The sequence below is a fragment of the Salvelinus sp. IW2-2015 genome, linkage group LG6.2 (assembly GCF_002910315.2).
Source record: "Salvelinus sp. IW2-2015 linkage group LG6.2, ASM291031v2, whole genome shotgun sequence".
Classification (NCBI taxonomy): Eukaryota; Metazoa; Chordata; class Actinopteri; order Salmoniformes; family Salmonidae; genus Salvelinus; species Salvelinus sp. IW2-2015.
The window spans coordinates 14280575-14302570 of NC_036846.1; the positions used below are offsets into that span (position 1 = coordinate 14280575).

At 41.1% G+C, this 21996-nt stretch overlaps 1 protein-coding gene across 2 annotated transcripts in view; it reads right to left on the minus strand.

Annotated features, from left to right (window-relative positions):
- Positions 1 to 1533: 1533 nt before the first annotated feature.
- Positions 1534 to 21996, minus strand: part of LOC111965856 (short transient receptor potential channel 3) — a 41042-nt gene continuing 20579 nt past the window's right edge. For both annotated transcript variants that reach the window (XM_023990232.1, XM_070444250.1), the window contains 9 exons: positions 16592 to 16756; positions 14200 to 14416; positions 12071 to 12304; positions 8827 to 9091; positions 7468 to 7663; positions 6337 to 6546; positions 2790 to 2873; positions 2614 to 2689; positions 1534 to 2285 (listed from right to left, as the gene is read on the minus strand). In XM_023990232.1, coding sequence (XP_023846000.1) covers positions 2137 to 2285; positions 2614 to 2689; positions 2790 to 2873; positions 6337 to 6546; positions 7468 to 7663; positions 8827 to 9091; positions 12071 to 12304; positions 14200 to 14416; positions 16592 to 16756 — 1596 coding nt within the window. In that variant the 3' untranslated portion in view covers positions 1534 to 2136. The remainder of the gene's footprint in view (positions 2286 to 2613; positions 2690 to 2789; positions 2874 to 6336; positions 6547 to 7467; positions 7664 to 8826; positions 9092 to 12070; positions 12305 to 14199; positions 14417 to 16591; positions 16757 to 21996) is intronic.

Consider the following 21996-nt stretch of genomic DNA (forward strand, 5'->3'; position numbering starts at 1 on the left):
CTATTTTCTACATTGTAGAATTATGGTGAAGACATCAAAACTATCAAATAACACATATGCAATCATGTAGGTACCAAAAAATTGTTGACAGCTTTTATTTGTTGACAATATTTTATATTTGAGATTCTTCAAAAGTAGCCACCCTTTGCCTTGATGACAGCTTTGCACACTCTTGGCATTCTCTCAACCAGCTTCATGATGTAGTCACCTGGAATGCATTTCAATTAACAGATGTACCTTGTAAAAAGTTAATTTGTGGAAATTCTTTCTTAATGCATTTGAGCCAATCAGTTGTGTTGTGAAAAGATAGGGATGGTATACAGAAGATAGCCCTATTTGGTAAAAGACCAAGTCCTTAGCAAGAACAGCTCAAATAAGCAAAGAGAAATGGCAGTCCATCATTACTTTAAGACATGAAGGTAAGTTAATGCGGAAACTTTAAAGAACTTTGAAAGTTCAAGTGCAGTCGCAAAAACCATCAAGCACTATGATGAAACTGGCTCTCACGAGGACCGCCAGGAAACGAAGACCCAGAGTTACCTCTGCTGCAGAGGACAAATTAATTAGAGTTAACTGCACCTCCGATTGCAGCCCAAATAAATGCTTCAGAGTTCAAGTAACAGACACATCTCAACAACTGGTTTGCGCTTAGTGGGACTATCATTTGTTTTTCAACAGGACAATGGCCCAACACACCTCCAGAATGTGTAAGGGCTATTTGACCAAGAAGGAGCGTGATGGAGTCCTGCATCAGATGACCTGGCCTCCACATTCACCCAACCTCAACCCATTAGAGATGGTTTGGGATGAGTTAAACTGCAGGGTGAAGGAAAAGCAGACAAGTGCTCAGCATATGGGAACTCCTTCAAGACTGTTGGAAAAGCATTCCAGGTGAAGCTGGTTGAGAGAATGCCAAGTGTGCAAAGCTGTCATCAAGGCAAAGGGTGGCTACTTTGAAGAATCTCAAATATAAAATATTGTTTACAACATGATTCCATATGTGTTATTTCATAGTTTTGATGTCTTCACTATTATTCTACAATGTAGAACATAGTCAAAATGAAGAAAAACCCTTGAATGAGCAAGTTTGTCCATACTTTTAACTGGTACTGTATGTAAAAATAAATATATATTTTATATGTATAGTTTTTTTGCAAAAATCAAAAAACCTGTTTTTACTTTGTCATTATGTGGTATTGTTTGTAGATTGACGGGTTTTGTCAAACGATTTCAGCAATTTTAGAATAAGGCTGTAACGTAAGAAAATTTGGAAAAAGTCAAGGGGTCTGAATACTTTACAAATGTCCTGTAGATCATTGGTTATCCCCCTGTACTGTTTACTGTATTCTGATGTACACTCTCCAGGACCACGGCTGGACACAACTTTAAAACACGCAATGTAAGAACCCCAAAATAGCACTAGAGCAACAAGAACAGTGTTTACGTAGAAAATAAAAGGTGCTTTGCAACTAGGTGGATTTCAAGAACAAACATAATAATGACATTAATCAATGACTGATTATCTTATGAGAGAATTTGAGGAAATATTGTCAAATAATCCTACTGTTTGGTTATAAATCTATAACGAGAGAAAGAAACATAAAACCAGTACTAAACAACCATTGTCTAAAGTATGTCTTATGAAAGAGATTATGCCACCATTTTTTTGACTTAAAAGATGTTAATAAGTAATGATATATAAATATTTATAACAGTAACACCATTTTTGTCTTAATGTAAAATAGTGGCTCTGGGGTAAAGTTTCATTTGGGTACAGATCTAGGATGAGCTTCCCCTCTCGCAATCCTAATCTTAACCATTAGTGGGGAAATGCTTAATCAGTCTAAGGGCAACTTCTCCGTACACCAAAATAGTGAGGCAACAATCTTTTTTGCTGTTGCCTTTACTTGTGCTGTTCTTGTCTGTTAACCAACAGGTTTGCATGAAGTTAGTTTTAAGGGCTTGTAAGTAAGCATTTCACTGTAAGGTTGTATTCGGCGCATGTGACAAATACACTTTGATTTGATTTGCAAAGAGAAGACTTTTACAAAACAACCTGGCCAGGGGGTGCTGTGGAGTATGTGGAGAAATGCTGGGACGTTGGCTGCTTGGTTGTACTGTGAGGTGGCGGTGGGGTCACTCGTAGAAGCGTGTTGTAGGGCCTAGCTTCAGTTTCTCACTCAGTTTCTGGATAAGAAAGGACAGCTCCTCTGTAGCCCGAGACTTGTCTTCCAGGAGTTCGTACCGTAGACTGGAGATGTCCTGCTTGATTTCTTTCAGCTCACCTGCAAAGTAATATGTAGAGAAATAATGTAATTTCTGTTCAAGTGGTTTGTATTGAAGAATTCAGTTTAAGTGTTCTCAAATGCAATATTCACTGCATGACAATGTTGAACTGATCTACTCTCCATAATCTTTTTAAGTGCACAATACAGTTAGCACGGTTTATTTGGCTTCAAACGCCAATGAGAACCCTGTGGAATTTGACCAGTATGCAGACCTCTTCCTACCCCTGAGAATGGTTTATTATTGGCATTGTGTAACACTGCAACAGATTCTCAAAGACAATTTCAGATGAGGTACTTCAGAGTAAAAGTTAAGATGCAAGATTACCTTCATTGACCTCGTCATTTTCTTTGTCCACTTGTGCTTTCAACACGTAGCGTTTTATGAGTCTTTTCATGATTTGCTGCAACAAGAAAGGAAAATGTCAAATGTAGGCCTATATGCTATTATGTTAATGTGACATTTTGGTTAAACATGATATTTTAGACTGACGGAGAGGTCACCTGATAGCGAGTGGGTTGGTTCAGGATGCTGTTAAAACTGTGGGACTCTGCAATGCGCAGGTTGGACTGGGTGAAGAGATTGAGCTGCAAACACAGACATGCACAAACACATTTGGATATTTTATCTGCATACTCAATCAACCGTTATGAAAATAATGACCAATGATTAACGTGAGTCTTTTTGTTTGATCAACTTTATATTTAGTTTTGTCAATTTTATTTTTCAGATGGGGGGTTAGAGGTACAAAAACAATAAAATAAATGCATATAAAGAACCCCAACCCATTCAAACCATTCCCCACTCAAACCCCATCCACCCGCCTGCAACCTCACTAGCTTTCTAGCCAGCCACCCAGATACCTAGGTGCGGGCAGCCAGATAACTAGGTCCAATATATTTGTCAAGGCCTCAATTGTTCCTTGACTAGCACCATTCATTCTCGCTGTTGATAAATCTACTGCTATAACTTATAATAGTAACTGTATCCACTGATTAAATGAGAGAGAGTGAGGTTGCCATCTTAGAGTTTAAATTTTTATTGCAGCAGTACCCGCAAAACACCAGTCTCAACGTCAACAGTGAAGAGGCGACTCTGGGATGCGGAACTTCTAGGCAGAGTTCCTCTGTCCAGTGTCTGTGTTCTTTTGCCCATCTTTATATTTTTATAGGCCAGTCTGAGATATGGCTTTTTCTTTGCAACTCTGCCTAGAAGGCCAGCATCCCGGAGTCACCTCCTCACTGTTGACGTTGAGACTGTTTTGGGGGTGCTATTGATTGAAGCTGCCAGTTGAGGACTTGTGAGGCGTCTGTCTCAAACTAGACACTCATGTACTTGTCCTTTTGCTCAGTTATGCAACGGGGCCTCCCACTCCTCTTTCTATTCTGGTTAGAGCCAGTTTGCGCTGTTCTGTGAAGGAAGTAGTACACAGCTTTGTATGAGATCTTCAGTTTCTAGGCAATTTCTCGCATGGAATAGCCTTCATTTCTCAGAAAAATAAGACTGACGAGTTTGAGAAGAAAGTACTTTGTTTCTGGCCATTTTGAGCCTGTAATCGAACCCACAAATGCTGATGCTCCAGATACTCAACTAGTCTAAAGAAGGCCAGTTTTATTGCTTCTTTAAATCAGAACAGTTTTCAGCTGTGCTATCATTGCAAAAGGGTTTTCTAATGATCAATTAGCCTTTTAAATGATAAACTTGGATTAGCTAACACAACGTGCCATTGGAACACAGGAGTGATGGTTGCTGATAATGGGCCTCTGTACGCCTATAGATATTCCATAAAAAATCTGCCGTTTCCAGCTACAATAGCCATTTATAACTTTAACATTGTCTACACTGTATTTCGGATCAATTGTATGTTATTTTAATGGACAATTTTTTTTATTTTCTTTTAAAAACATGTATGTTGTGGTAAAGTTATTTAAAAAAATCTAACACAGCGGTTGCATTAAGAACCAGTGTATCTTTCATTTGCCATACAACAAGTATTTTTATGTAAAGTTTATGATGAGTTCTTTGGTCAGATTAGGTGAGTGTCCAAAATATCTCCGGACATTCTGGGGAAATGTTGCTACATATTCACAATGTATAACCACGATTTGCAGCTCTAAATATGCACATTTTCGAACAAAACATAAATGTATTGTATAACATGATGTTATAAGACTGTCATCTGATGAAGTTGTCCAAAGGTTAGTGATTAATTTTATATCTATTGTGTTCTATATTGTGTTTTCACTGTAAAACACTTAAATCGGAAATATTGGCTGGATTCACAAGATGTTTATCTTTCATTTGCTGTACACCATGTATTTTTCATAAATGTTTTATGATGAGTATTTATGCATTTCACGTTGCTCTCTGTAATTATTCTGGCTGCTTTGGTGCTATTTTTGATGGTGGCTGCAATGTAAAACTATGATTTATACCTCAAATATGCACATTTTCAAACAAAACATAAATGTATTGTATAACGTGTTATAAGACTGTCATCTGAAGTTGTTTCTTGGTTAGTGACTAATTTTATCTCTATTTTGTCGGTTTTGTGAAAGCTACCTATGCGGTGGAAACATGGTGAAAATATGCGGTTGTGTGTTTGGCTATTGTGGTTAGCTAATAGAAATACATATTGTGTTTTCGCTGTAAAACATTAAAAAAATCGGAAATGATGGCTGGATTCACAAGATGTTTATCTTTCATTTGCTGTATTGGACTTGTGATTTCATGAAAATTATATTATATGATATCCCTGTCCCATTAGGCTAAGCTATGCTAGTCAGCTTTTTTGATGAGGAGGATCCCGGATCCGGGAGGGTGATGAAGTAGTTAAACAACGAACAAAACAATAAACCGACAGAAAACGTAACAGTCCCGTATAGTGAACACAAACACAGGAACAGGAACAATCACCCACAACCCACAATGACAAAACAGGCTACCTAAATATGGCTCCCAATCAGAGACAACGACTAACACCTGCCTCTGATTGAGAACCATATCAGGCCAAACACATAGAAACAGACAAACTAGACATACAACATAGAATGCCCACTCATATTACACCCTGACCAAACAAAACATAGAAACATACAACGCAAACTATGGTCAGGGCGTGACAGTGACATCACAGCAGCAACATGTGTGACCTGTTGTCACAAGATAAGGGCAACCAGTGAAGAACAAACACCATTGTAAATACAACCCATATTTATGTTTATTTATTTTCCCTTTTGTACTTTAATTATTTGCACACCCTTACAACACAGTATACAGTATAGCTATAATACGACATTTGAAATGTCTCTTCCTTTTTTACCTTTGAGTGTAATGTTTACTGTTCATTTTTAAAATTGTTTATTTCACTTTCATTTATGATCTATTTCACGTGCTTTGGCAATGTAAATATGTTTCCAGGCCAATAGAGCCCATTGAATTGAGAGCTTGAGAAAGAGAGAGACCCCAGCCACATATGAATCTTGATACTATTATTGTGTGCCATGGGGGGCCTGCTGATTGAACAGATGATATCCTCCAAGGATTATATTAGAGACAGGCATCAAACCTAAAAGGGGATTTCAACACTCCATACATATAAATTGGATGTTATTATCTTTTATGTAGGGCTTGAATAATATTCCATGTTCTCTTACTAGACTAGTACTCCAGACTCCAATGCATACAAGAGCCTTCTCTTTAGGTGGATAGCGTTCATATTTATTTGCAATTTAAATATGGCGAGCCACAGGCATAATGCAAAAGCCATTGATCCTCTCCAGGGTCATTAAGAGGTGAGTGCAAATGATGACCATCCAGAGTCAGTACTGAGAAATCATGCAAGAATATACATTACATAATGTACAAATCATAACCCCCATAAACAGAGATCTCCGCATAAAATGTTGTGTCCAGCTGGAGCGAACTTGTGTATTTTTATAATCAAAACAATGCAGAGAGAGAGAGATGAATGAATGGACAAATGAATCAATAGATGATTTGATGAATGAATGAATCCATCCACCCATAAATACACCTATCTATCCATACCCTGGACTTCGAACTGTCCATTCCCAGCTCTACGTCCTTCTTCAGGCTTCGTCGTCGGCAATGCAGCATGCCAACTATCCACCTGATGAGGTGGTAGAAGGACTTGGGAGTTGGAACGATGCTGAAGGGAGGAGGCAGCGTCTTGCCGTTGTCAAAGTAGGACAGCCACAGTTTGGAGCGCGCAAACTTCCACTCCACATCCGCGTCATCCTGAGAGATAAGTAGAGTTATTTCATTCTCTGAGTAAAGTCGAGAGATTGACATAGTGAGACTTGCTCAGTAATTGTTACAAACACCATTATCCGAAACCTGTTTGAACTAATGATAACCTGTTCACTTCTGTCTCGCTCATGGGATGTTATGAATTTATTGTAATGTTTTTAAAATTGTATAACTGCCTTAATTTTGCCGGAGGCCAGAAAGAGTAGCTGCTGGCTGGGGATCCATAATAAATACAAATCCAAATACTTCATTTGCTGTTGGCCTAATCTATGAGAGACAACACTATTAGCCTAATACTGCCATCAAAAAGTAACAAGCTATTGTTGTCTCTGATAGGAAATTACAGCAGAGGCCTCATGTCACTTCTTGTATCTTGTGTTGCGGATTACCAAAGGAAATTCCCACAATACATAACATGGATCATCCCCAAATAATTGATTAAAGCAATAATACATGAGGGGGTGTGATTCATTGTGGCTTTAGCACGGCTGTACTGCGGTCATATGAGGCAAGTAGGAAATAGCAAAAAATATTCCCATAACACATAACAAGGATAATCTTGAAATGATTGATTTCAGAGCTATTCATAGCAGAGCCCCTGATGTTTCACAATTAGAGACAGCAGAGCATAGTTGCTTAGGGCATACTGTGCTACATACAGCATTATATAAAAACCACAGCAACAACAAACAGATTACCCCAAAATACACTATCCCTATAATTATAACCAAATGAAATGGCGGGGTGTACAGATGCCACTGATTCCTCCCCAGGGTGAAGTTTTCCCCTGGGTATAGATCTGGGATCTGCTTCCCGTTCCCCAATCCTAACCATTATTGGGGGAAATGGTAAACTGACCCAAGATCAGTGTCTAGGCTGGGGTAACTTCACCCCACACAAGTAACTCACCTCGATCTCTTGATAGGAGCTGTTGATCATGGCGATCAGCATGTTGAGCAACACCACCACCATGGTCACGTTGTAGATTCCGTAGAGCACGTAGCCAATGTTCTCAATGAACTTGTGGTTGTATTTGAGCACCACGGAGGACACCTCTGACAGCCCAAATATAGACCAGAACAGAGTCTTGAAGCTCTCCTCCACCCTGTGATGACAAGGAAGGAAGGGGATTGTCACAGGACAGGCTGATTAGGTGTAGCGGTTTCTAGTTTGTGGCTGTGCCCTAGTGAGACCACAAACTACATTTGGCTTAGGCCCAAAGTGACAGGCGATAACAGAGTGCTACTTTTAAAAAAGTGATGTGATTAAGAAGTCACTTCCTGTGTAGCCTAACTTCTAAGGGCAGACATGTAGCTATATGATGTATGAGGAATGAACCAAATATCTTAGCATGTCTTGCTTAATACTATCCTGGTATATAGTCTTCTGGTTGTCAAAGTGACTTTGAAGAAAATTAACAACAAGATTGAAGGATAGCTTCATGGGAATTGTTGCATTGAAATTATTATTTTTCTTTTCAGGTGATGTCACTGTATTTGATATTTTGTGTTATATGAATTCCACAGATGTCCTTGGTAAGGGCAAAAATGACCATTGGGGCTCTTGGCAATGTTACATGAGTGTGTGTGTGTTCCATTTGTAAGTGTGTGATCCATTTATGCCATGCCAGCTTGGCTAATAAAATACAATATGGACACCGAGACAATTGAGGAAAACAATAAACCATAACAATGGAAAGGATTTCATTTTCTCACATTGGAAAGAGTAACCTTGGAGGGAATCCAGTCCAGTGTGAAATGAGTTCTTTTTTCTGAGCTGCCACAATTCCGTTTTGAGGCACTCTTAGAAAGGGAGACCAAGATGGGCCCTTTTCTACTTCATACTGCACTACACTGACTGAGTCGATTGACTGAATGAGCTGGCGCTTCTTGATTGGACTCAATAGAGGAAGAAAAGAGCTCTCAACATGAATGGAGAGCGCATTTGTCGATGTTTAAATGTTTTATGAAGGTTCATGGCAGTAGATAGGTTCTTACTTGATAAATGTGTATCAAACTTATTCTCTAGTCTCATATTTTAGGAGTGTATTCATTTCAGGGCCTTTGGGGACAAAACAGTAAGGTTGAATGTTTACAAAGCCTCCCTACTAACTGTGTACGAAGCAGTTCCTGTCACTGACTCCAGAGCTCATCAATTAACGTTCTCTTACACAAGTTGACCGAGACTGTCCCCATAAGTGTCTCCCCATACGTCTGTTCAAGTAAGTGTCCTCATAAAGTGTTCACAGTGTCTGCTATAATCACTCACGTGGTGAATGCCGGGTTGACCTTGGCACCCAAGTAGTAAGAATAGAGGATAAACATGCCAATCATGAACGCCAGGAAGACCATGATGAACAGGACCATGAACTTGAAGATGTCTTTGACAGTGCGGCCCAGGGAGATTTGGAGCGGTCCGAAGCTCTCGTTAGCCGGCAGGATGTAAGCGATGCGTGTGAAGCTCAGCACCACGGCGATGGCGTATAGTCCTTCTGAGATCAGCTGGGGGTCTGACGGCAGCCATTTGTCCCTCGCTACGTGGAGGAAGGGGTAACAGTCAGTTGTTTTCTTATCACTCATAGCAACTTGTACAATGTGTTTAATGCATGGCGCAATAGGATTGTTCGACACAATGGTTGGGTTAGACTTTGTCTTACAGACTCACTAGGTCGTTGCAGGCTTTGAAATAACACAGCAAATGGTAATTACATAATAATTCCCCTAAAATGTGTATTTTGTTTCTTTGGGATGCATCAACACAAGCACCAATAAATCTAATTTCTCAGTAAATATCAGGTCAAACTAAATGAAATAGGACTATAAAATAAAGCGCTTGTCACACCCTGATCTGTTTCACCTGTCTTGTGCTTGTCTCCACCCCCACCAGGTGTCTCCCATTTTCTCCCCTTGATCCCCTGTGTATTTATACCTGCGTTTTCTGTTTGTCTGTTGCCAGTTCGTCTTGTCAAGTTGTGCCAGCGTCTTTCTCCAGTTACGACCTGTTTTGCCTGTCCTGACCCTGCCAGCCGTCTACTTCTGCCAACTGCTACCAGGATTACAAACCCCTGCCTGTCCTCGACCTGCCTTTGCCTGCCCCTGAGACTTGAACCATCTGCCTCACGTTTCTGCATCTGGGTCTCATCCTGAGTCATGATAGTACAAACTGGCCATGACTGACCCACCAGACTCGGACCAGCTCTGCAACACTGTTTCCTCACAAGGAGTCACCATTGGAAGACACGAGGAGTTACTACATAACCTTATGGAAGGATTCCATAACGAAAACCTCCCAGACTCTCAGTAACCCCGCTCCCCGGGGTGCATCTCCCCTGCCTACCCTGGCTTCCCGAGAACCCCACTTACCTCCTCCAGAGCGCTACACTGGGGATGCTCCCTCATTTTCGAGCTGCAGCCCTCTTTGTTTCCGTCGGACCGTTCAAAGATAGCGTCTCTTATAACGCTGAGATAGCGTTTGCTTAAGTCTGGAGGATTTCGTGGCAGAAGTAAGGAAGGTGTTCGATTCTCTGTCAGGTAGAGAGGCGGCTTCGAAGCTACTTCAACTGTGTCAAGACTCCCGTAGTGTGGCAGACTACGCAGTAGCTGCCGAGAGCTGCCGAGAGTGCCTGGAACCCGGAATCCCTGTTCGACACGTTCCTTCATGGATTTTCAGAGGGAATTAAGGATGAGCTCGCAGCCCGGGAGCTGCCCTTGGACCTCGACAATCTCATAGCCTTGACCATAAGGACATTACATATCCACCTGTCCAGTAAAAAGCCCAGGCTCATCAGTAGGTATGAGTACGCCGGTGGGCCATACAGGGAGTCGCCCATCTCCTATTACTCATACTCCTCTCCATGCTATCCTGTTGTGGGGTGACCGGTCTAAATCTCTCCGGGTGCTCGTGGACTCTGGGGCCGACGAAAGCTTTATGGACACTACCCTGGTGTCGGAGCTGGGTATCTCCACACAACTTCTCTCCGTTCCCATGGACGCCAGAGCATTGGCAGTGTCACTCACAGTACGATTCCTATCAACCTTTGTCAGGGAATCACAGTGAGTCCATGCAGTTCCTGCTCATTGAATCTCCTCATGCACCCATGGTAGTGGGATTGTCATGGAAAGGGGGGAATAGTTTTTTTTTGGATAGGTTTTCCAAAGCCACCCATTTCATCCCCCTTTCCCAAGTTACCCTCAGCCAAGGAGACGGCCCAACTCATAGTACAGTACATCTTCCGAATTCATGGACTTCCCGTCAACATAGTCTCTGATCGTGGTCTTCGGTTCTCATCCTGATTCTGGAAAGCGATCAGCACCCTCATTGGGTCGTCGGCCAGCCTGTCCTCCGGGTTTCATCCTCAATCTAACGGCCATTCGGATTGTGCCAATCAGGACCTGGAGATGACTCTTTGGTGGCTGGTCTCGGCCAAACCCACCACCTGGAGCCAGCAATTAGTGTGGGTGGAGTACGCCCGGAACACCCTTCCCTGCTCGGCCACTGGTCTCTTGCCCTTCGAGTGCTCCATGGGTGATCAGCCCCCGCTCTTTCCTGAGCAAGAGGTCAACATACCCTCGGCCCAGATGTTCTTCTGCCGCTGCCCGCTTGCCTGGAATAGAGCCCGGTTCCCCGTACCCCGGCTCCCCGCTATCGTCTCGGGCAGAGGATATTGCTGTCTACACGGGATCTGCCTCTCCGGATTGAGTCCCGCAAACTTTCCCCGTTTCATCGGCCCTTTCCCAATCTCTAAAATCCTTGGCCCCTCTGTTGTTCGTCTTCTGTTGCCCTGCACCCCCCGTATCCATCCTACGTTTCATGTGTCCAAGATAAAACATGTGTCTCACTGTCCTTTGTCTTCTGTTTACGTGTTTTTTCCTCGTTCTGGTTTTTGTTCTAGTCTCCCCGGTTACGACCTGAGCCTGCCTGCCATCTACGTCTGCAGACTATTAACAGGATTACGAACCCCTGTCTGTCCTCAACCTGCCTTTTTCCTGCTCCTGTCTATTCAATAAATCTTTCAGACTTGCCTCATGTGTCTGCATATGGGTCTCATCTAGAGTCATGATAATGCTACTACTATTTGCATAGGCCGCTTATGCTCTCAATGTCAAATTAAAAACAGGCTTTTATGTGATTTTAAATGCCGCCCTTTTGTTGACCTTTTGTTTACCAGGTTGATAATGTTGCACTTAAAGTAATTCTGTACTGTACGTGTGTGTCACCATGCACCACTAGACAATTACAGCTTAGTATGAATGGTGATAGTCCTGCGTTAATTCTCAAATGATTCTTGAGATTAGTGTGCCTGCAGTGTTGCCTTAAGTATAATCATCGATAACACCTAACATTATAAAATCACAGTTTATATGTCTTGCAGGGCATGTGGTTAGGTATTATGAGTGTGTGGTGGTATTTGTAGATGTGTGGAAGATGCCTACTTGTCTTAACTGTATCATGGGTGTATTCATTCTGCATCCTGACATGAGGAACAAAATTGATACAGAAGCTCTTCTCTCACCGTAGGTGAAGTATTTGACCTCTGGGGGTAGGGTCACTAGGGAGAGATCGGTAGCGTGGATCTTTTCGTTGACGTACTGCTGGGCTCTGGTGGCCTGGAGGAAGGCGAAGAACCGGGCAGTGAAAGCGGCGATGAAGATTGAGAGCATGCCGAAGTCCAGAACGTTCCACAGCTGCTGGATGTACTCCCTTGGCCCCTCAGTCCACAGTTCCTTACACTCAGACCACATCATCCCTGTGGAAGGCAACAAAGATGTGGAATGTGTTCATTAGGCACCAAACAGATTAAAATGTTCTGAAACTGAGTGAAACATCCCTGCAGAGGAAACAGCAACAAGAGGACATGGGTTGTGTTTGTTAGTTACGAAACTAAAGGCAAAGAGGGACTTGTACAATAAGAAACACACATTTTTGTTTTCTGTCGCAAAACATTTTACTATGTCGTGCCCTAATGAACATGACCATAGTGTCTTTGAATCGGCTGGCAATAGTGAAACTGAAGTGTGTTGATTCAGTAACCATCTAATGTCTACCTAATGAAACCACCTTCAGGGCCCGAAAATTGGTTAGTTTGTTTATTAAATCAACTGTCTGAATCTAGCTGTACCTTTGAAGCCATTTATTGAATCACTACAGATTAAAACCTCTAACATAGCTTTTAAAAATTAATTCAGAAGATGGAACATAGTTATAGTCTCTGCATCGATTCGTTAACTCAATCTGTCAAAGAGGGAGAGAAAAAATATGAAATGTTCCCTCCTGAGACCATTGATCCTGCATTTAGATGATTGGTGAATGAAGGTCAGAGGACCTCTTGGGTCTTGTCAAAAGGCCGGTAGTGACTCATTATAATCGCTTCTTGGTTTCTGCCCTATCCGACCAAATGGGATGCATCTGCAATGGCGTCAAACCTGAACAGGCTCGATATGACGGTCGTGTTCATTAGGGCACGCAATGGAAACCAATTTTAAAACATTTGTAGCAGAAAACATTCCTCTCTCAGTTTATTTTGTTCCATTTGATTCCAGGGTTGGGTTCATTTGATGCCAAATGAACTCAACCCTGGAAACCTACCTATCCTGAGAACAGAATGGAGACTGCTGTGTAGAGGAGGGGAAGGAGAGGGTCCATTTGCAGATGTGTCACCGTAATTGGTATTTCAATCTTGCGGGAGCCGCAGCGGGACTGAAGACTGCTCCTCACTAAAATCTCATCTGATTTCCCCCTCCCCAGAGAGTTACCCTATTCTCTCTCTCTCACAAGTACGCACTGTCAACTGCTCGTTCAAGTTTAGGTTTAATGCTAAACATTAAGTAAAACTGACCAGTGAAGCTATGGAAATTTAACTTAAACCTTTCACTTTTCATTAAAAAAAACGAATTACTGTCTCTAACTCTACAATATACTGTACATCAGTGTTTTAAATGTGAAAAGCACAAAATAGTCTCCTGACTATTGTGCCATACAGCTGCTGTGTTTTAAATGCTGTGTTCTTCAGAGCACATTGAAAAGAGATTACTGTTCTAAATAGAGCACAATACACAAAACAAGATATGTTTCATTTCATGTGAATCTAACCAGGACAGTCCACTCAGTGACACTTAAATCTAACCAGGACAGTCCACTCAGTGACACTTGAATCTAACCAGGACAGTCCACTCAGTCTGAACCTTGAATCTAACCAGGACAGTCCACTCAGTGACACTTGAATCTAACCAGGACAGTCCACTCAGTGACACTTAATCTAACCAGGACAGTCCACTCAGTGACACTTGGAATCTAACCAGGACAGTCCACTCAGTGACACTTGAATCTAACCAGGACAGTCCACTCAGTGACACTTGAATCTAACCAGGACAGTCCACTCAGTGACACATTGAAATCTAACCAGGACAGTCCACTCAGTGACACTTGAATTCTAACAGACAGTCCACTCAGTGACACTTGAATCTAACCAGGACAGTCCACTTAGTGACACTTGAATCTAACCAGGACAGTCCACTCAGTGACACTTGAATCTAAGCAGGACATGAAACATGACTCTGATGCATGTCCACACCTTTCCAAGCCCTTCTGGTGCCGTCAATCCTCCACAGTACCATAACATGTTAAACAAATAAATCCTCTCACCTGTGACCCAGACCATGATGAGGATCTCAGTCCAGCTGAATTCAGTGGTCTTGACCCGGTAGATCTGCATGGGGTGGTCAGTGACTGTCACGTTTGGCATGATGCTGATGCCCTCGAAGCGGTCCGATGCGTTGAACAACAGCAGGCACAGGAAGATGATGAAGGAGGCGGCATGGGCCACAAACTTCATAAAGGGGCTGCGCAAAGCATTGCCCAGCTACAGAAATAAGAAGGATCACATTTGCACCTCAGTCATTTAGCAGATGCTCTCATCCATAGTGACTTACAATCAGTGCATTCAACTTAGGTAGGTAAAACAACCACATCATAGCAAGTAAAACCTTCAGGTGAGATCGGTGGGATGCACAGGGAGAATTCAGTCAATAAGAAGTCTCTGGAGTAACTATGCTGCAACCACCTCAACCTATACTACAAATCAGGATAGTTAGCCAGCTAATTTGCCTACACATCCTAAAATAATGTATCTTTTTCTTTTAAAGATAAGCTTGAAATGGGCTTGGTCTAATTTTCTCAACAACAAAAAACACATATGTACGTTTAGCTTTCTTAATGAACCAGACAATCAACAGTTATTTCTGTTTGTTTATCAAAGTTATCTGGCTAACTCCTTGAACCTGCGTTGTAATATACCTGTCAGATGAAATTAGTTGGTTGAAAAGTATGGAGAAAACTATGCTACAGCCACCTCAACCTGCTTGAAATTAGTTTGTTGTTAAGTCTGGAGAAACTTCACAACAAACACAAATCAATTCAGTTTAGGTGGTCGAATCAATTGATTTAAACTTTTTGGTTTCGGTCATGATCTATACAACTGAAAAGCTACTACTAGTCCTAATCCTAACCAATCAATTGGCCAAGGCATTCCTGAAAAACAAATCGAAGTGTTCTCAAGGTGCACCTCTAAATAAACATGATGCCAGCAATAGTAATGATGCCAACAACCCAAACTGGCATCGTGCCCGCACCACTAACCCATTAACATGCCCAGCTGTTGCTCTGCTTCTCTCCATTCCTCTTATAGCCCTCAATGATTAAAACACACATTGTTAGTCTTGGCTTTATGAGAGGGTAAACAACGTCCCTAAAGATAGAAAATGTAACACTTACATTTAATTGGAGCGTTGCGAGAGACTCTCGTTATACTACTGAAACTTAAGACTTATCCATAAATGTAGTGCAGGGTAAGTGAATATAAACAAACAAGCACACTACACCCTATTTATTTACCCTCACACTCCTATACTATTTATTTACCTTCACACTCCTAGACTATTTATTTACCCTCACATTCCTAGACTTTTTATTTACCCTCACACCACTAGCCTACTTACCCTTACACACCTAGACTTATTTACCCTCACACTCCTATACTTATTTACTTTAATCACAGGTGGCTGTAAATGTCTGTTTTACTTTTCAATGGGAAGTTTGGGTAATGGAACCATATATATGTAATTCTATGGGCTAGAAACAATACTCTTCATATACTCTGGTTTGAGTTGAGATAAATGAACGGAACACAATTGGTGAATTTTGTCCCAACACTGCCTCCGTATTTCACTTTGAACTCTACAGCCTGGTTATGCTCCAGTTGATCTACCTGAGAGGTTCTGAGTGGCAGGAATGATGGCAGTGGGTGGCCCTGCATGCCAGATTTCTATCTATACTCTCTTGGCAGACATTACATGTCACATTGCAAAACAATCATCAATTAATCAAATTAAATCAATCACATTTATTTTCTAAAGCCTTTTTATATCAGCAGTTGTCACAAAGTGCGATACAGATTCCCAGCCTAAAACCCCAAAGAGCACTGTGCAGAGGCACAGTGGCTGTGAAAAACTCCCTAGAAAGGAATGAACCTAGGAAGAAACCTAGAGTGGAACCAGGCTCCAAGGGGTGGCCAGTCCTCTTCTGGCTGTGTTGGGTAGAGATTATAGCGGGGAAACTGCCAGGTCCGTTTGCGATATTACAACAAAGACGTTACGTCAAACAACGAACACCTCTGACATCATTGCACATAATTTCACGCAAGATAGAACAGCAGAGTATGTACTGTGAGTTTTTTCTCCACGATGCTGGAGGCGCATTTTCTCAAAATAAAAACAATAACAAATCTGCCAATTTTGGATTCCAACTACAAGGCCAGATTGTTCTTCAAGACGTCCAAACGTTCAAAGATGACCAGCGGGGTCAAATAATAACCAGAGGGGTTAAAGAGGGTGCAACAGTTCAACATATCAGCGTGCACGTGCATACGAGCGTTTGTGCAGTTTTGTAAACAAACATACTCCATCAACATTTCTCTGACTACAACTACAAAGGGTAAGCGAAAGTCAGCGGGGTATGTCAGTGAACGTGGTACTCTTACCCGACTGCAAGGGGCAAACCAGTAACCCACAGCCAGCAGGGGCAGACCCAGGGCCACAGCCACCACCACCAGGCACTTCACAGCGATGGTCTGCTCCCTTAGGCCCGACAGGTTCTCATACCAGATCGTCAGCAGCTGCTGCTGGCAGTTGGGGTGTGCCACGAACTGTGGGGGAGAAGAGAGAAAACAGGAAATGAGATGTAATGTTTAAGTTAATGCAATCGGGAAGCAGCCTGGGGAAGCAGGGATGAGCTATATACTGTCTTTATAATAGAGATAATAAAATGGGAAAGCAGTCTAGGGAAGCAAAGAGGCTGAGTGGCAGACCTGGTTCATCCTCTACACTGCCACTCCGTTTAGTCTGGACAATGAGGATGAAAACCCAGTTCTGAATCTATTCTGTAGGCACCAGGTGGACACCAGATAAAAGGGGACTGCGGAGTGGAGGCACCAGTCATTGGTTGGTCATTTGCATTTTAAGTGGGCCTATAGTGTGTGTCTATGTGCGTGTGTGTGTGTAATCACATTAACAGGCTTGATCAAATCTGGGGAAATACATTACGCTCTCGTCAACGGTGGCTGCTGTGGGAAGATTTGGGTAGGTGGTGTTCCCTGTCTGAGTAATGGAAGTTTTCAATCAAAAGCTACTGAGCCATTAATGAACTGAACAGTTCTCTCTGTGGGTTTTCTTGACACCGTCTGCCAGCCCAGTCAATCCATAACCATTTTATAATAGCAAACGTTTGGTTATTTGCTTTGTAAAGGCCTAATACTACAAGATAAGAACATTAACCAGTGTCAAGGGGATGTAAAAAGTTTGAGTTGCCATGTTCATTCTAATATGGGAACAAACAGACATGCAATTCCAATTGAAGAAAGAAATCATGGACGGGAATGGTGGCCATTTCCTGTGATTTAAATGGGATTGACCCTCAAACTGTTGCTCCCAGGTACTTTGAGAATAACTTTGAGATGCAGACTAAATTAATTATGGGTCAGAGAGAGGTGCATTGCCACCTGTAGCAAGAAACAAGCTCCATTCTCAAGTGTGCAATGTGTTCTGAATGGAACCCACTAGGTTAATGAATAACAAACATCTGTGCCTTTGGGTTTTTAATGTCATGGTTGTGCTACATCGGCTCCCCCTTTTTGCTACAAGGCTAGCAATGACTGAATTGGAAAATATGGCCAATTAATTATGCTGTTGAATGAGGAATCGAGGCAAAGCCAGAACGGCTATGAATAATGAGCAGTGAGTCTATTATTATCGATTCTTTGGAGAGGGCGAGCCGTGTGGCATTGGGATGATTTTTCAGTGTACAAAAAAATCATGGGACAAGAACGAGATGCAGAAGAGTTGAGGTGAACATTAACCTGCCAGTAACAGGATAAGGACATTTTAAAACACTTCATGTGAGAAAATCTGGGCAAAAATCAATAGGTAGAAACTCAATATCTGTCAGGGGTAGCAAGCTACAGTAGGTGTTCAAAAGCTCTAATGGTGGTTTGGGTCATCCTGAAAGATGTCACTTTGCCTTACAGTTTTTCAAAAGCTTTTAAAAGCTATTTATCATGATGGAATGGTATTTTATACAATTTTATACGGTGCCAACTAATGATTCAACTTGCTATGCAACTCCTTATGATTTAATTAATTTTATGCATTATCTAACCTTTCGAATGCCATTTTACAAGCTAACTGTAATGGCATGTGTTTTGTTTCAGTTGTCTGAAGTACCAACTAAAGATTCAACTTGCTGTACAACTCCGTTTTCAGTTAATCCTTTTATTTTTTTATGATTCATTTAAACTTGTGAGTCACACTGACATGCAAATCTGTTTTTCAAGCGCGCCCTGGGCAACAGGCAGCAACATAATCATACATACAAATAAACTATAATGACAATATAACAACCAGGGTTGGGGAGTAATAGATTACGTGTAATCAGTTACATGTAAGGGATTACAAAAAAAACAGTAAATGTAATCCGTTACGTTACCAGCAATAATATTGTAATCAGATTACAGATACTTTTGAAAAACTAGATGATTACTTCGAGGATTACTTTTAAATACAGAAAGGATGTTTAACACGTCTCTGTTTTCTCAATGACATTCAAATCAGCATTGAAAAAAGGCGCAAGTTTAAGGTGGTTCCACCTGAGCGAGTCTGACCACAAGTCAGAGACCAGTATGATGACACACCAAATGTGTTTGATGGATCGTGTGAAAAGAGCAGGAATAGGCTTTTGTAGGCTACAGTCCAAACTATGTCTTCCAATGTTGCAACTGCTGTCAGCATTCAAAGATTATCCAATTTGAATAAACGCTAAGGTTTACGATGACAGCAGTGTCTACAGCGATACGGATATCACTTATTATTGGTATCTACCATCGCGCATTGATGTGAAATACACTGCTGCTCTCTCACTTAGCTATTTGCGCCTTACGGATTGTGGTTGTTGTGGATGGCTGTTCACAGATCTTAATGTGTATTTGAACCCAATAATGGTTGAATTCAAGAAGTTTAAGCTGCCTATCAAACATTGTTTCTGAAACCAGTGGACAGCCAGTGAAAAATGCGCTCCTGCAACATCTAACTGACACATGCTCAAACTCGCACACTTCTGATAGACTTAAAGGGGCTATCTGTAGTTGCTACATCCATTTTTGGACTTATAAATTCTATATATTTATGTAAAGACATAATTTAACCGTATTATTATATGTAGTAGAAAGCGATAGGTTAGAAGAAGCCTACATAACCAACCCATAAAGTAAAATGGAACATCCATATATGGCCAGTTATGTACATTTTAACATTGATTTAACCTGCAATAGATGTCGTTCAATTGGTAACATACAATTTTGTCTTCTTCTAATGCCTCTTAAGGGGAAAGTAATCTAAAAGTAACTGAATTTAATCAGATTACGTTACTGAGTTTGGGTAATCCAAAAGTTACGTTATGGATTACAATTAGAAAGTAACCTACCCAAGCCTGACAACAACAACCATAAAACCGCAAGTCACAGTGATGACACCAAACACTCAGCATCATTAACATAGCAAGTGCACACAGAGCCGGAAGATATATTGACTTTAGTTAGCCATTTATATTCAACTATCTGAACTATTTGGAAAAGTTGCAATTAAAAAAATTTGGCACTGGTCTTTCCACTTTAACCAATTATATGCATTAACCCTAGATAACTATTTGTTTTGAAGCCACCGCGCAGCCATCTTGGTACTCCTACTCCAGTGTAAAAAAAATATTTTGGACGGTATAGAAATGCATTTATTAATGTCTACTTTTGTTTTCCTTATATTCCTAAAATATATATATATTTAGAGAGTAATAATGTTACTGTAATACATACAATTTTGTCCTTGAAAGATTATATTGAAAGACTGTAGAATTCCATTAATTCCTATGGAGGACTGCGCTTTCTGAGGAGTACCAATATGGCTGACCGGTGGCTTCAAAGCCTTTCACTGGCCATTACATAGCATAAGCAAACCAGGGTTTATACACATCATTTGATTTTAAATGCGCCCACCAGAGGGCAATGCCGCCCCTATTTCGATGTCATTTTTGTTTAGGTTCCACCTCCGAAGAAAGATGCAGGCTACACATACATATTCACGAATTGGGGGAGGGAAATAATGTTGTAATGACTTCCACCTCGAGTGATCGAGAAACATCAACAAATAGGCAATTGACAGCTGTTAGTGTAGCTAGGTAGCATGCTAACCTTAGCTAGCCATCTTATTAACCTTATCTAGCTAGCTAACGTTATCTGTTGTTGCTGTCTTTTTTCAAACTACACTGTATTCAAAGGATTAGCCAGCTGGCTAAGCTGGTTCTACTGGAGTTGTCATTAGCATAATAGGGAAAACTTCACCACAGATGGAAATCTTTGACTTCACCACAGATGGAAACCAGTATCTTTGACTTCACCACAGACGGAAACCAGTGTCTTTGACTTCACCACAGACTGAAACCAGTATCTTTGACTTCACCATCTATTGTTATCTCCAAAGTTTTGGCATCTTCCATAAGAGACATGTGTTTTTCTACATTATAAGGGACATGTTGAAACTGGCAGGCTTCAGCTGCGGTACAGCAAAGCCAAGTCAGCCGGCTCATGTTTCTCACAGGGGAAGTGAAATGATAAGCTACAATTACTTTGCTCATGATGCATGTCGCAAATGACATGTAACAACACCCTGAGTGCATCAGACACAAAACACCAACACAAATGTTACAACAGAACAGCAAAATTGATAAACAAGTTCCTTGAATGTTATTTTGCAGGTGCCTGTTCATTTAAGCTGATAGACGTGGTATATCTGACCATGTACCACGGGTTTGACAAAACATTTATTTGTACTGCTCTAATTACGTTGATAACCAGTTTATAAAATATCAATAAGGCACCTCGGGGTTTGTGGTATATGGCCAATATACAACCAATATACCATGGCTAAGGGCTGTATCCAGGGACTCCGCGTTGCGTTGTGCGAAGAACACCTCCTAGCTGTGGTATATTGGCCATATACCACACCCCCTCGTGCCTTATTGATATTTTATAAACTGGTTATCAACGTAATTAGAGCAGTAAAAATAAATGTTTTGTCAAACCCGTGGTACATGGTCGGATATACCACGTCTGTCAGCCAATCAGGATTCAGGGCTCAAACTATCCAGTTTATAATATAGGATAGACGCTGGCTGCACCAATCAAAGCAATGAAGCATGTAGTGAAGCATTCATGTTGGGGCGACGGGGGAGCATGGATGCAAAGTGCAATCACACAAATGTATATATTTATATATATATTATTTATTTCAATACAGACTAGCTAAAAAAAGTAGGTTGAATGTATAAATGATCCATGTTCAATTTCTGTTAAAAGAAAAGTAGAGGTGAAAAAAACATACGTTTGCACCCTCTATTTTCATTTGTTCCACGGCTCAGGCGGCCAAGTGTTGGCTACGGCGAAAAGCTGTTTGGTTCAGTTGAGACTCGCAAAGAGGAAGGACTTTGCAGGTGTTTCTGATTAATTAACAATGCCATGCTGGTGGGTGGTAACGTTAAAATAAAACCCAGCCCTGGAAAGAAACGTAGACTGAAAAGTATTAGCCGTCATATCATTGCCACAGAAAAAAGTCCCCACTTCAAGCCCAAATATATCATACTCAGTGGTGGAAAAAGTACCCAATTGTCATACTTCATTAAAAGTAAAAATACCTTAATTGAAAATGACTGAAGTAAAAGTGAAAGTCACCAGTAAAATTCTACTTGAGTAAATGTAAAAAAAAAAAAAAAGTTTTAAATATACTTAAGTATCAAAAGTAAATGTAATTGCTAAAATATACTTATGTATCAAAAGTAAAAGTATAA